This window comes from Phascolarctos cinereus, unplaced genomic scaffold, assembly GCF_003287225.1.
Source record: "Phascolarctos cinereus isolate Bilbo 61053 unplaced genomic scaffold, phaCin_HiC Scaffold_2;HRSCAF=192, whole genome shotgun sequence".
Classification (NCBI taxonomy): Eukaryota; Metazoa; Chordata; class Mammalia; order Diprotodontia; family Phascolarctidae; genus Phascolarctos; species Phascolarctos cinereus.
This window is the reverse complement of record NW_027555625.1, coordinates 294,044,183-294,058,290: the sequence shown is the minus strand read 5'-3', so window position 1 is coordinate 294,058,290 and position 14,108 is coordinate 294,044,183. Positions and strand designations below refer to the sequence as shown.

The following is a 14,108-nucleotide window of genomic DNA, read 5'->3' as shown; positions in this document are numbered from 1 at the left end:
CTTTCCTCAGCAGCGGCTGCCCATACCCTTCTTTTTCTGTTTAAAGCATCACGAGGGGCACCTAGGTGGTGCAGTGAATAGAGCACCGGCCTAGAATCGGGAGGACCTGGGTTCAAATTCGGCCTCAGCCACTTAACACTTACTAGCTGTGTGACCTTGGGCAAGTCACTTAACCCCCTTGCCTAGCCAAAAAAAAAAAGCATCACGAAGCTTCCAGTCCTTTGCAACCTTGTAGTCATATTTCACTCTCAGCCTCTTCTGTCCACTCATGCCCCATTACTGCCCCACAGCACTGCTGCAAGTATCTCAGCTTTCAGGCCCCTCAATTTACAATCCATAGTCTACATAACTGCCTAATCAATATTCCTACTGCACAAGTCTGACCAAGTCATGCCCCTGACAAAGAAACTTCAGGGGCTCCCTGTTGTCTAGGATCAGACATAAATCCTTGTTTGGCTTCTAAAGACGTTTGCAATCTGATTTTTTTTAGGCATGGTCTTTCAGGTATGCATTCCAGTCACCTCCGTCCTCTGCCTTTGCAACAACTGCCCTCCCCCACGGCCTAGAAAAGACAACTTGTACCTCTCTGAATGAAATGTTGTTTCTCAAGGGCAGAGAACCTATGATACAACTAGCATATGGTAGGCACTTAAATGTTTGTTGAATGATTCAGACTGAGCTCAAGCACTCTCTTCTATAAAATGTCTCAACTGATTCTGTCAGCTATACCTTTCCACCACCACCCTCCCACTATTACTTTGAATAAATCTCTATGATTGTACCAGCCTCCCACCCCCATCCCCACCAAAGAATGTAAGGTCCTAGAAGGCAGAGGCTTTCTTTTTTTGTCTTTGAACTCCCAGGACCTAGGGTAGCAAATAATTTATGAATTTAAGGAATGGAAACAGAAGCTAACACAATGCATATAAATATCTTTTCCTCAGGCAGAAGCAATGGCAGAGGTCAGGTGAACCAAGAATGATCCCTGGACTAAATAACACAACTGGGACAAAGGAAAGGATAAGAGCTATAGGAATTAGTAATAGCTTTGTCTCTGCCTTGGCAAAATGATTCAACAGGCACCAGCCGTTAATCTCTTTGTGGAACAAGGAGAATGTGCTGACACCACTCCCAAACCAGAGCAAGAAAGCAACCACACCGCCTTGCTAGTCATCTTTATTTTTCAGATCGGCTCTGAAAATCGTGGAAAGGCTGAACACTTACATCAGTGCAAAGGAAGGATGCTGTGAGTTTGCATGTGACACCGAGGACCAAAAAATTAAAAACACACCACACTGAACTGGCCTCACGCGGTGGGACTTGTTTTCCTGACGAGGAGAAAGTAGCCTGCCTTAAGGGAAGACGAGGGGATCTCTTTGTGACAGGGCAGGAAGAAACCAAGTGGTCACTACAACACAGATGAGATCACAGTACAACAGACTGGGTCACAGGGCGAACAGGCATCTGCTTCATGACTTAGGCCCGGTGCTGCTTGATAAAGCTGATCAGCCCATTAGTGGAGGCATCATGAGAGGTCACAGGTTTATCAGAGTCCAGCTCAGGCTCAATTTTCTTGGCCAACTGCTTTCCCAGTTCCACTCTATAGGCCAAACATTGAGGGCAAGAAGAAAAAAATTTTGTTTTTTAAATATCGATACTGACAAAGAGGTAACTAAGTCCCACCCATCACAGAAACCCTGAAACCAATGAAATCTCTGGCCTTGCCCCTCACTTGGGGTAGAGAGGAGGTTAAGTATAAGGGGATGATGTTGGACATCCTTCCTAGACCCCACTATCAGCCAGAGACAAAGTTTCCTATAAAGGCTAGATTGGAAGACATAAAAGAATTTCTCAAAATGATATGGTGACAAAAAAATGACTACCCAGCAGGTACTGGGAATGACTCCCCAGTAAATAAAACTAATAAATAGTGTCATGGGCCCCCGGACACATATCCTATCACTTTGCAGGCCAGAAACCACCCAGACAGAGACACTCACCCCCACTGATCATAACTGTTGACATCCCAGACGACACCCTGAACAAATATCTTGTGCTCATACATGGCTGTGGAGAGAGCAAGGAAGACAGTTAGATGATGTGCCAGTCCCACCCAGCCCAAGGTCACATGTCCCTCTTGCCTTTCCTCACCAATCAAGGCTCCAAGAATGAAAGGAGTGAGCTTTGTGAAGACGATGGAATTAGTAGGACGATTTCCCTCAAAAACCTTTAGAGGAAAAACAAACACAACACTGACGAATTCTGAAACATTCCCAAGGAAAAGAACAAAGTAAAAAAACCACATGGTCTGACGCTCAGATTCTGATCCTGGCTCCAACCCAGAGATGCTCATGGTAACCCAAAGCCATAAGAGCAGCATCACTAGCTTAACCCGCCTCGCTGCCTATGAATCTCTGAGTAACAAAACAAAAGGGCAGACCTGCAGCTACCACAAAAAAAGCAGTGCTGAGCCACAGCCTGTTTGGGCAAGAATTAGTCAGCTGGGGTCCCAGACACTGATCATGGAGGCTACATTGATGGTGAGAAGAGAACAGAGCCTTCCAACTTAAGGGAAGAGGTCTCAGTCAGGGGTGCAGACTGCAATGTTAGCCCTGATATAACCCAGACTGGTCTCATTTCCAAAGCCCACCCTACCAGCCCCTCACCCCCAAACCTTATGAGGCAGCAGCTTCTTCAGGGCATCACCACTCTTGCCCGCAGCCTCCAGTTCCTTGCGTGCCTCCTCTGCTGTCTTCCCTTTCATCAGGGCCTCAGTCTGAGCTAGGAAGTTGGCTAGTAGAATCTAGGGGAAGGAGCAATGGAACTCACATTGCAACTTCCTCCCCAAAGGAACAGGAAATGTACATACTGGAACAGGAGAGACTCACAGTGGTAGAAGTGTTACTAGGAGGGAAGTAAGAGTTTCCAAAGGTTTTTAGTTTTTAAGTATATAGGCAGGGGCAGCTAGATGGTGCAGTGGCTAGAGCACTGGCCCTGGAGTCAGGAGGACCCGAGTTCAAATTTGGCCTCAGACACTTGACACTTACTAGCTGTGGGACCCTGGGCAAGTCACTTAACCCCACTGCCTAGCCAAAAAAACAACAGAAAAAAAAAACAACTAAATTTAAGTATATAGGTAGAGGTTTCTATATTTGCTACTGGCAAGTTGATTCCCAAAGAACAAAGGAGAGTGGAGTTTGGAGTAGCTGGGCCACATTCATTTGAACAAACTTTTTATTAAGCACTTACTATATGGAGAGCACCGTGTTAGGTACCAGGGAGATAAAACATGAGGATGAAAATGAAACAACCCCTTCCCTTAAGGAGTTTAATTTGATGCCAAATTCTACAGGTAAAATTGAAAGAACCAGATTTCTTTCCATTTCCCAAACCCAATTTAGGCCTACTGAGCTCCACTGGGTGTGGGTTTGCTTTTGTGCACTATACCTTGTGATGAAGACCGTTCCGGATTGGATTCTGTGTCTGCACGGGGATGAGAAAGTCACAAGGAATCATCCGGGTGCCTAGAGAGAAAGGATGGGGGTGGTTCATTCCCCACACTCCACCCCAAAGGAGCAACACTGCCTTCCTTCAAAACAGAACAAGAACAGCCGAGAACCCCAGATCTCAAAGGATCTCAACAACATCATCCTCCACCTGACTCCTGCCAAGTGGTTATCGCAGCTCTGCTTGAAGAGCTCGGGAGGGAGGGAGCCCAGTACATCCCCTAACCCTTTCAACTTTCAATCCAATTCAGCAAGCATTTATAAAGCGTTGACAGTATGCTGGATGCTGGGCAATCTCTAGCCTCCAGAATCTTATGTTACTATTACCCCAGAGGGAGAAAACAAGTACAAGTACACAAACAGGTAAAAGACAAACGAAATACAAAGTAACTTCAGGGTGGGGGGAGGGAAGGAGAGCAGGAAAAGGCCTCATGGAGAAGCAGAACTTGAGCAGAGTCTTGTAAGGACCTAAGGATGCCAAGAGGCAAAGGTGAAGAGAGAGAACACTGCAGGCACAGAGGAACAGAAAGCTCATGCAAAGGCGCACCATCAGGAAAAGGAGTGCCAAGTATAGGGAACAAACCGAGGAGGAGGCAAGAATGACCAGAATGTAGACTCTGCGAAGAGGAGAAATATCAAACCAGTCTAGAAGGTAAGGCTGGAGTCAGAGTTTGTATGAAGGGCTTTAATGCCAGAGGATTAAATACCTTTTGCTAGAGACAAAAGGGAGCCACTGAAAAAGCTTGAGCAGGAAAGTGACTCTTCGGGATAATTCACTACTGCACAGTTTCTCCACACATCAAGCCTAAGTGTACCTCTCTGCAACTTCCTACCTATAAGCAGAATTCCCCCCAAGCCCTGGCCCATCTGCAATTTCAGTTCTACAACCACTTAGTCTTGAAGCAGAGCCCCCCAAACATCCCATACCCTGGTGAATAAGCTGGTAGAAAGCATGTTGTCCATTGGTCCCTGGCTCTCCCCACACAATGGGGCCTGTACTGTAGTCAACCCGGGCTCCTGACTTGGTGATGTACTTCCCATTAGACTCCATGTCACCCTATAACAGAAAATAAGAAAAAAAACTTTGATTCCCCACCTATGCTCAGCCCCCATTGAAGGTATGGCCAAAGTCTTGAAGACTTCACATTACTCACACCAAAATAACACCTCTCCTTTTAGTCTCATAAATGCATATATATATATATATATATATATATATATATACACACACACACACACACGTATGTATAGGCACACACACACACACACACACACACTCACATGCCCTGAACCACTACTGTCTGTAAGAACACAGGCCTGGCTTTAAACTATGTTCCCAGCACTGGGGAGAAGCTAAATTGAGCCAACCAGTTTCCCAATCCAAATCCCAACTGAATAGCAGCACTTCAGCTGACAGAATTTAGAGATCACTGTCACCAGGCACAGGGCTCAGCTGGTGGAAAGGGTGAGAGGGCAGCCCCTGGAGAAAGGAGGAAAAGGCAGCAGCTGGAGGGTCATCTCTGGATGAGAAATTTCCCCTTTTGGTGATAGCAAAAGGTCCCCAAAGGATAGGATAGAAGAAAGTTGGGTAGGAAAGAAACCTCAAGCTATCTGTCCTTACCCTTAATCTAGGCTTACCACATCCCCCTGTGAGAGGTGACACGAGCCATGAACTCATGAGAGGGATATTGTGAAGCAGAAGGCAATCAATCTCTGTACCTGCTGGAAGTAGGCAGCAAAGCGGTGCATATATTGGTCATAGGGCAGCAGGGCCTGAGTCTCACATCCAAAACAGTTAATGTACCAGATGCCTAGCATGGCAAGCAGCACAGGGGCATTCTTCTCCAGTGGGGTGGTGAGGAAGTGATTGTCCTTTAATAAGATGTAGGATAGACGACAAAAAAACAAGCACGGTCTCTTATTCTGTCCCCCCAAAAACAAGCACGATCTCCCCACCATCACTTAGTTTCTCCCCCTCCTTTGACAAGACAATGAAGTACAGAGCTCACAGTCCATTTAGTCAACAAGCCAATTAACTGCAAATACAAGGGGAAACATGGCCTGGTAGGGCTAGTCTTAGGAACAAAGCCTGTTACCTTAGTAAGAGAAGCCTATGGCCATTTACTGAAGGGAAATAAACAGGCCTCTTTATATACCACATTAGGCTATTAGAACTCTCCCACTCATCATAAAATACCCACTTTGGATAAAGGCAGGAATGGTGCAAATGTTACCAGGCTACTTACCATCCAGTGAGCCCCCGACAACAGCTGTTCAAAGTTATCAAAGCCTAAGATACAAAAACTTCCTAAGTAAGCAGATTCTTGCCTCTTTGTCTCTCCCAAGAAACAGGTTGGTCCTGGTTTTTATCCCTCCCAGGAAATCAAAGCCAAAAGCTTCTGAGAAATAGTTGATTCTGAGTTATTCCAAACCCTTGGGGATATATTTGGTCTCTTGGCATTATGAAAGGGGCTGGACTAAACCAAAGGGGGAGATGCCTTTTTGGATTCTTAGGATAAAAGGAACCCAGGAATATCCAAGTAACACTGATGAATTACTGCCCCCCATCCAGGGATCACTCCCCTTGCCAGCCACACTCTGTAGCAAAAGGCTAATTTAATGCAGTTTAAATGAGGAATGCACAGGGAGACAAGCAATATTATTACTTGGGCTACAGCCTTCAAAAGTCTAGCACAAGCCAGAGGGAAAACTAGAGCTCCTGACCATAAAGTTAGGAAGGTTCACACACAATGTGGGGGAAAAAAAAAAGAGAAATCAGTCCAGGCCCAAACAGTAGTACCATGACCATCCTAACCATGGGGCTAGAATGCCAGAGGCCTGCCCCAGACTTGATACATACCGACATGCAGGGCGATGGAAAGGCCAATAGCTGACCACAACGAGTAACGTCCACCAACCCACTAGGAAAAACAGGATCAATGTTAGCAAAAAAATCAGGACAAAGAAATCTCATCTGCTATGTCCCTGGGAACGGGTTTTGTCCATCTTTTCTAGAGAGTACTGAACATGCTCTGCACAAGGTAAGAAGCACTAAGACTTAAAACTTAAAAACAAGGTTTTAAGTCCGAGTTCAACCACTTGCCAGCTGTATTAATCTTTCTGAGCCTTAGATTCCTCATCTGTAAAATGGGGTTACAAATACTTGCATCTTACCTCCTTCTAAAAGCTATTTTGAGGAAAGCCTTTCTGTCCACCTTAAAAGGCCATACAAAATGTGAGGTATTGTGGACTATACCCAAAATCATTAGCCCTCTGAAGGGTATATACTTTGTAGGAACCTACAAGAAAGTTACTCTAGGTGTATCAGATCCTGAAACAAGTTATCTGCCATCTTTCCCATCTTGGGACAGCACCAAATAGAACACGAACATCTCTAAATAAGTCTCTCAGGGATGGAACCAAAAGGCCATGACTACATTCTACTTGGACTCTTTGTCAGACCAGTTCCAGATAATGTTTCCAAACTAGCTCCAAGAAAGCCACCATATCTTCTTCACCAAAAAGTGCCTGTAAATACCTCCCCAAAGACACGTTACATGTACAGGGAACAAGGAGAGAATTGGGTAAGAATGACTGAAATGCAGAATAATCTCCTTGCAGGTATGAACAAAGTATGTCCCTTCAGAGGCAGGAGCTGACAGGGCATGTAAGACTACAGCAGCCAACTCCACTCTTGTTCTTCTGAGCCATCTGAAGCCTCAGGCCCAATGCCAAGCCAATCTCAGATAAACTAAAGCACTGGACAGTCTTGTGCCTTCACATCCAAATGTGAGCACAATCAACCAAGGGTCTGCTAGAAGCTCCCCAAAGCCACTCCAGCCCTTGGTCCACGCCTTCCACCCTGCTGACCTTTACACACTCTGAGGCTCACACAACCTGAAAAGAAATGTCAGTGCTGAGAATAACCTAAGACAGTGCTTGCTTCCAGCAAGGGATGGTGATAGGAAGCAAGTAAAGGAGGAGCTCTCATTACATGGCAGCTGTCACCAGTGGCTCCTCAGCAAGTTTTGACTTCTGACCTTTTACAAAAGGCCTTTGGCGGCTTTCTGCATTTCTGGGTCTTCACATGCTACCCCAAATTGCTGATCTTAGAGTAAGGAACCTTCTCTAGCCTATACTATCACACTGACAAATGAAAGTAAGCATTTCCTCCCCACTGATACCTTCCCTCTTGAATGTCACACAGATTTTGTTTTTGCACCTCTCTAATGTATTTATCATAGTTTTCTGATCATAGATCCCATTCCCTCATGTTTCTCTAGTTACCCCCACTCTCATTCCCCCTCCATCTCTGATATCTCCCCATCAACTGGTTCCTTTCTCACTGCCTTGCTCCTTCTTGATTCTCCTTCTGATGGACCCTTCTCAGATTTCTTGGTTGCATATTCATCCATATCACGCCTACTAACTATGGGTGTACCCCAAAGCTTTGTTTCCAGGCTTTCTTCTCTTTTCTATCTGCACTCTCTCACTTGGTGACCTCATTAGATCCCATTAGCTCCCTGGGTTCCAGTAACCTCTCTATACAGGATGTCTTCTATATAGGGCCCTAGTCTCTCTCTCAGCTCCAATCCCACTTTACCAACTGCCTATTGGACATTTCAAACTGGATACGCTAGGGGAATCTCAAGCTTAACATGTCCAAAACATGTTTTCTTCCCAAAACTCTTCTCTCTTCCAATCTTTGTTTATCCTCCCAATCACTCTGGTTCACAACCTCAGTGTCATCCCTCATTCCTCATTTTCACTTACCACATTCCAATCAGTTGCCATATTTGTCATTTCTACCTTCATAACATGTCTCCTATACACTTCCTTTTCTCCCACAGGCTGCCACCCTAGTTCAAACCCTCATCACCTCTCACCTGGTATAACAATTGCCTTGTAATTGATCTCCCAGCCTCAAATCATGCCCCACTCCAATCCATCCTCCACACAGCTGGCAAAGTGATTTTTTTCTTTTTTCTTTTTTTTTTGGTGAGGCAGTCGGGGTTAAGTGACTTGCCCAGGGTCACACAGCTAGTAAGTGTCAAGTGTCTGAGGCCGGATTTGAACTCAGGTCCTCCTGAATCCAGTGCCAGTGTTCTATCCACTGCACTACCTAGCTGCCCAAAGTGATTTTTTAAAGCAGAGGGCTGATCATGTTACTCTCCTGACCCATTACTCAACGATTCCAATGGCTCTCTACCACCTCTAAGATAAAATGTCAAATACTGTGTTTGACACTTAAAGCTTTTTACAACTCAGTTCCATTCTGTGTTTCCAGCCTCATGACACATTACTCTGCTCCACAAACTCTACAGTCCAGTCATATTGGCCATCTTGCTGTTTCTCAAACAGAACATTTCATCTCCTCTTTGTGCCTTTGCACATGCTGTTCCCCCAGACTAGAATGTTCTCTAAACCCCTAATTTCCTTCAGGATTCAGTTCAAGCTAATGAGGCCTTTCCTGATCATCCCTAGCTGCTAGTGCCTGCCCCATGGTTACCCTGTATCTGTTCTGTGTGTGTTTTATACACATATATACATACACACACACACACACACACCACACACACACACACAAACAGACATTTGCATATTGTCTCCCAACTGCAATCTAAGCTCCTTGAGAGCAGGGAATGTTTTGATTTTGTCTTTGTGTCCTCTAAGTGCCTAGCACAGTGGTTGGCATACAGCAGGCACTTAATAAATGCTTGCTGATTTTACTGATCTAGAACTGAAACTGGACCTCAGATGTCACCTAGCCTAACCTCCTTATTTTATGACTGAAGAAGCTGAGGCTGAAAGAATAAAGTTAAGTGACTTGACAAGTTCACCCAGGTGAACTTGAGATGGAAGCTGAAGCGAGGTCCTCCAGCCCCAGTCAGCCCACTCTTTCCGTGTTGGATTCCCCTAGTGAACTTAACTATAAGCACCATAAAGACACAGACAGCCTTACCTAGGGACCATACAGCACAATGGAAAAAGCACTCAACTCAGAATCAAAGGAGCCTGAGTGGAGACTTTGCTACTTAACCAGTGTGTGACACTGGACAGCTCACTTCTACTCTCTGGGCCTTGGTCTGCTTTCTACAAAATGACGGGGTTGGCCCAGACAACTTCTCAAGGCCATATCAGCTCTAGAGTTATGATCCTATGAGCCTAAGCCATATCTTTTCCAGTGTCTAGCACAGTACTCTCTGTACATACAGGAATAATGTTTAATAAACATTTGTGAAAAGAATGGTTTCCAAAACCTACTTCACCCACATACTTCACTCCTTCCTCCACCAGTAGCTGCTTAAAATTCAACGATTTACAGTAGCCAAGAAACTGCAAGACACAGCACAGAGCACAGAGAAAGTTTTACTTACATCCCAGAATTCAAACATATTTTGAGTGTCGATTCCAAACTCTTGAACTTTAGGCTAAATAGTGTGGGGGGAAAAATCAGATATTTTAATTATACATGATCAGCAATTACTCCATGCAGAAATACACATATACCCATGAGTTCCCTTGAGATAGGTCATCTGCCAAAGGACACCTGAAAGTAAATATTATTAAACTTCTAGGTAATTGTGATTCTAGGACTTACCACCCCATTCCCCCACATTCAGCCTAGAAAAATCGAGGCTGGTGCCAAAACAGAAGGGCAAAGTCTGAAAGTCACAAAATGAGAAAACAGATAGGAGGAGAAAAGAAAAGCAGTGTCAGAAATTTCCCCACTGCCACCATCATCCACCACCAGCCTGGCCAATGGTAAATGGCAAAACTGTCTCCCAGAGGCAGTATAATATGGAATAGGGAGCCCAAGCTGAGGAGTCAGGAGAGCAGCTCAAATTTCCTCCTCTGTAAACTAAGGATACTACCACCTTTCTCAACTTACCTCACAGGGCATTTTGTGGGATTAAATAAGACCATGTCTGTAAAACACTTTGCAAAGTATAGTGCCATATCAACATGGCAGTGGTGAGGAAAAAAGGGGTCAGGGAGTTATTACCAAGTTAAAATTGCACAATGGTGCTTCCTTATGGGTGTGAGGCTCTTATCAGAACTCCTGGATAGGGAGGAAAGATATAAGGAAGATATAACTTCTTTGGAATTATATTTCTCATTTCTGTCCAATAGGACTGCTTATAGGTTTAATTCCTTAAGAGCAAACCCTGTCCCCCCACTCCATGAGATTTGTCATTTTACTGGTATAGGGAAATCCCAGAGAGGAAACTCTCTGACACCACAGCACTTCTTCTACATGTTTTGATCTCAGGGAATTGCCTGGGACACTAAGAAGTGAACAGAGGTGCCCAGGGTCAAAAAGACTGTCCAAGGTAGGCCTTCTAAACTCTGAGGACAGCTGTCAATCTACGATAACATGTCTCTCAGAGAACACCTTTATGTTCTCATAATTAAACAATAAAGACCCTATGACCACATGGGAAAAACAGAAAGGAGGAGTACACACACTATAAAATGGAAGAGCCTTAGACTAACAGTAAGAAAGCTTCAAGTAAGAAGTTCAAGTCCAAGTCTTCCTTACAACATGACTAATGTGAAAATATACTTAATAGGAATGTACATGTATAGCCTATATTAGATTGTGCGCCATCTTGGGGAGGGAGGGAGGGAGGAAGGAAAGGAGGGAGGGGGAGAAAAATAAGTGATTGTTGATAAATCAAAATAAATTAATTTTAAAAAAATGTATGACTGTGAACACGTCACTTGCTTTCTCTGGGCCTTAGTTTCCATCTGCAAAATAAGGAGTTTCTAAGGTCCCTCAGCGCTGACATTACATAACTTAGTATTAGGGGTTTAATTCAAATGGTCCCTAATTGGGAGGCACTTAAGAATCCATCTTTGGACATGGTTAACAACTCCAGGAGGAGGAGATGGCCTTGAAGGTTCACCCTCTCTCAGATAGTAGGTGTGAACCTAAAGTCATGGGAGTTTAAGACCAAGGCAAAAATATAAATGCTATGTAAATTAACATACTTACTGCATTGGTAGACAGGGCCACAAAGTGCTTTGCCACAGCTGAAGGCTAAAAGAGAGAAAAAGAGAGAATTAGGCTAAGTCTACAAGGCAGACAATAATTGTAATAATTCACATATACACATCTCTTTGGAATTAAAGGGCACTTTTGGGTCAGCTAGGTGGCGCAGAGGATAGAGCACTAGCCCTAAAGTCAGGAAGACCCAAATTCAAATCCACTCTCAGACACTTACAACAAGCTGTGTGACCCTGAGTAAGTCACTTAACCCTGATTCTTCCCCCCCGGCCCCCAAAAAAAGGGGCACTTCTATGTCTGTGATCTACCGTATCTTCCCAACATCCCTGCAAAGAAGATGTAGCAGGGTTATGTAGGTAGGCTGCCAAAGGGTGCTTGCAGTTAAATATCAGTAAACATCCAGGAAATTGTGATTTTAGGGCTTGCCATCCTACTTGATTTACAGGTAAGGAAAATGAGCCCCTGAGAGATGAGGCACACAGAATCCCACAGCTTAGTGTTTTGCACAGAGCCAGGCCTTGAACCCAGGTCTCTAGACCTCAAACCTAGTACCACAGCCACCGTCCCACTCTTGTTCGCCCACGATGACCTGAAACACCCTGAGTCCCAGATCACTCTCCTCTTCAAGGCCCTCCCTTTTTCATCTCTCACGCAGTCAGCTAGTCCACAGTGATGGGAGCAGAGTCCAAAAATAACCCAACCCCCACCAGCTGTTGTGAAATCTTGCAGAAGTCCATTCCCTGCCCATGAGCCAAAGACTCAGTACGACTGTCGCCAGCAAGCCACAAGACCTTGGCTCAGTGGGACTGTCCTGGTGTTTAAATGATCCTCAGCCCAGAGCTGGCAAAGATATTAACCAAAGAATTTCCTAAGTTTTTCTCAAATAATTCTTTTTGGTGCACTGCAATGGAAAGAACCCTAGAGGAGGGGGTAAAAAGACCTGGGCTCTGCCAGTGACTCACTCACTGCATGACTGTGGGGAAAGAAACTCATCAGTATCCTCATCTGTAAAATGGTGATAACAAACTGCTGCCCTACATCCATCCAGTTGTGAGGAAAGGATGAAACCCAATTTTGGGAAGATCAGACCTCATAGTCTCTCTCAGGACAAGGCCACTCAGGCCAGGGTCTTTCAACACAAGACATGTTGTAGGAAACATACAACATGGTTTACCTCAGACACTTAAAGTGAAAAGTGTTTTTTAAATATCAAAAGTATCCGTTGTTCAACAGTCACTGAGGACACTCAGCAGGAGGCACAGAATGAGAAAATGATGAAATTTAATTAACAGACACATTAACCCAAGGGGGAAGGGCCACTTCTAATTACTCTTTAGACTTCAAATTTGGAAGACTGTCAAGGGACTAGGGGACTCATTCCAAACAGACCCAGTGGTCTCCCTCCTCTAACCTAATAGTCATTTCAGCTTCCTTTCCCAGCCTGTGCTTCCCCAGCATCTCCTCAGAACCATCTCCCTCATTCCCAACCTTCCTCCATCTCTTCTTTCTTCCTTTCCTCTATCCCTCTCTTTCTAACTCCCCTTTCTCCACAGTGGTATCAATTCCATGAAATTTATTATTTCCCTACCATAGCCTTCGCCTTCCCACCTTGTCCCTCCCAAGCCTAAACAGATAGGACAGAAGACCCTCAGGGCCCCATTTAGTGACAAGTATGTCTGCATTCCCCAGGTGTATACATGGTTTCCCAGGGTGGTACTTCCATGCCAGAAATTTTTGGGGACTCTAGAATTTACTCTAGACTTATAAATAGTTATTCAAGTCAAATGACCATAGGAATAAGCCATGATCCAGGACAGAAGACCCTCAGGGCCCCATTTAGTGACAAGTATGTCTGCATTCCCCAGGTGTATACATGGTTTCCCAGGGTGGTACTTCCATGCCAGAAATTTTTGGGGACTCTAGAATTTACTCTAGACTTATAAATAGTTATTCAAGTCAAATGACCATAGGAATAAGCCATGATCCAGAGTGTGCCTCACTTACATCCTTTGCTGCCTGAAGGAACCACTCCTTGGCTGTCTCTGCATTGGTGATGGTCTCCTGGGTGGTAAATGTCTGTAGGTCAGAAAACAAAGCTGTCAGACTCACAGACAAGTGTCATGATCCATGTTATACCCACAGCTGTCAGCTTCTCACACCTGCCGTGGTAAATGCCCATCCACAGTATTCACACATGCATCATAGTATATATACAATGTCCACAGCTATCACTCATACGCCACAATGTATGTCACAGTACATGTCTATAGCTACAGCCTCGGAAAGGGTAAGCCATCAGAGAGAACATTTAAAGAGAAACAGACCAGTTAAGTAGAAAGAAGAATTGGGGGCCCATTTAGAAATCTTATTCTGGGACATAAGACAGAAAAGGTTAGTTTTGTGTTCTCACAGCCCCTCAAATATATAGCCATGTGCTTCAATGGGTAATTCAAAGGCTACAGATCTTCCAAGCAGGACAATCCCACCATTGGTCCTTCAAATATAGCTAAAACCTGTATCAGTCAACCTGAATCCTAGAAGTAAGCAGAGGCCTCTCTGTCCCTTTGAGAACAATCACCTGACAGGCTAAG

At 44.6% G+C, this 14,108-nt stretch overlaps 1 protein-coding gene across 1 annotated transcript in view; it reads right to left on the bottom strand.

Annotated features, from left to right (window-relative positions):
* Positions 1–1,161: 1,161 nt before the first annotated feature.
* GPI (glucose-6-phosphate isomerase) overlaps positions 1,162–14,108 on the bottom strand; it is a 29,807-nt gene continuing 16,860 nt past the window's right edge. Inside the window, exons 7-18 of the mRNA XM_020985013.2 lie at positions 13,522–13,593; positions 11,506–11,550; positions 9,884–9,937; positions 6,367–6,427; positions 5,753–5,796; positions 5,226–5,378; positions 4,434–4,563; positions 3,448–3,524; positions 2,675–2,803; positions 2,152–2,227; positions 2,001–2,067; positions 1,162–1,600 (exon numbers count right to left, since the gene is read on the bottom strand). Of these exons, the coding sequence (XP_020840672.1) occupies positions 1,477–1,600; positions 2,001–2,067; positions 2,152–2,227; positions 2,675–2,803; positions 3,448–3,524; positions 4,434–4,563; positions 5,226–5,378; positions 5,753–5,796; positions 6,367–6,427; positions 9,884–9,937; positions 11,506–11,550; positions 13,522–13,593 (1,032 nt within the window). The 3' untranslated portion in view covers positions 1,162–1,476. The remainder of the gene's footprint in view (positions 1,601–2,000; positions 2,068–2,151; positions 2,228–2,674; positions 2,804–3,447; positions 3,525–4,433; positions 4,564–5,225; positions 5,379–5,752; positions 5,797–6,366; positions 6,428–9,883; positions 9,938–11,505; positions 11,551–13,521; positions 13,594–14,108) is intronic.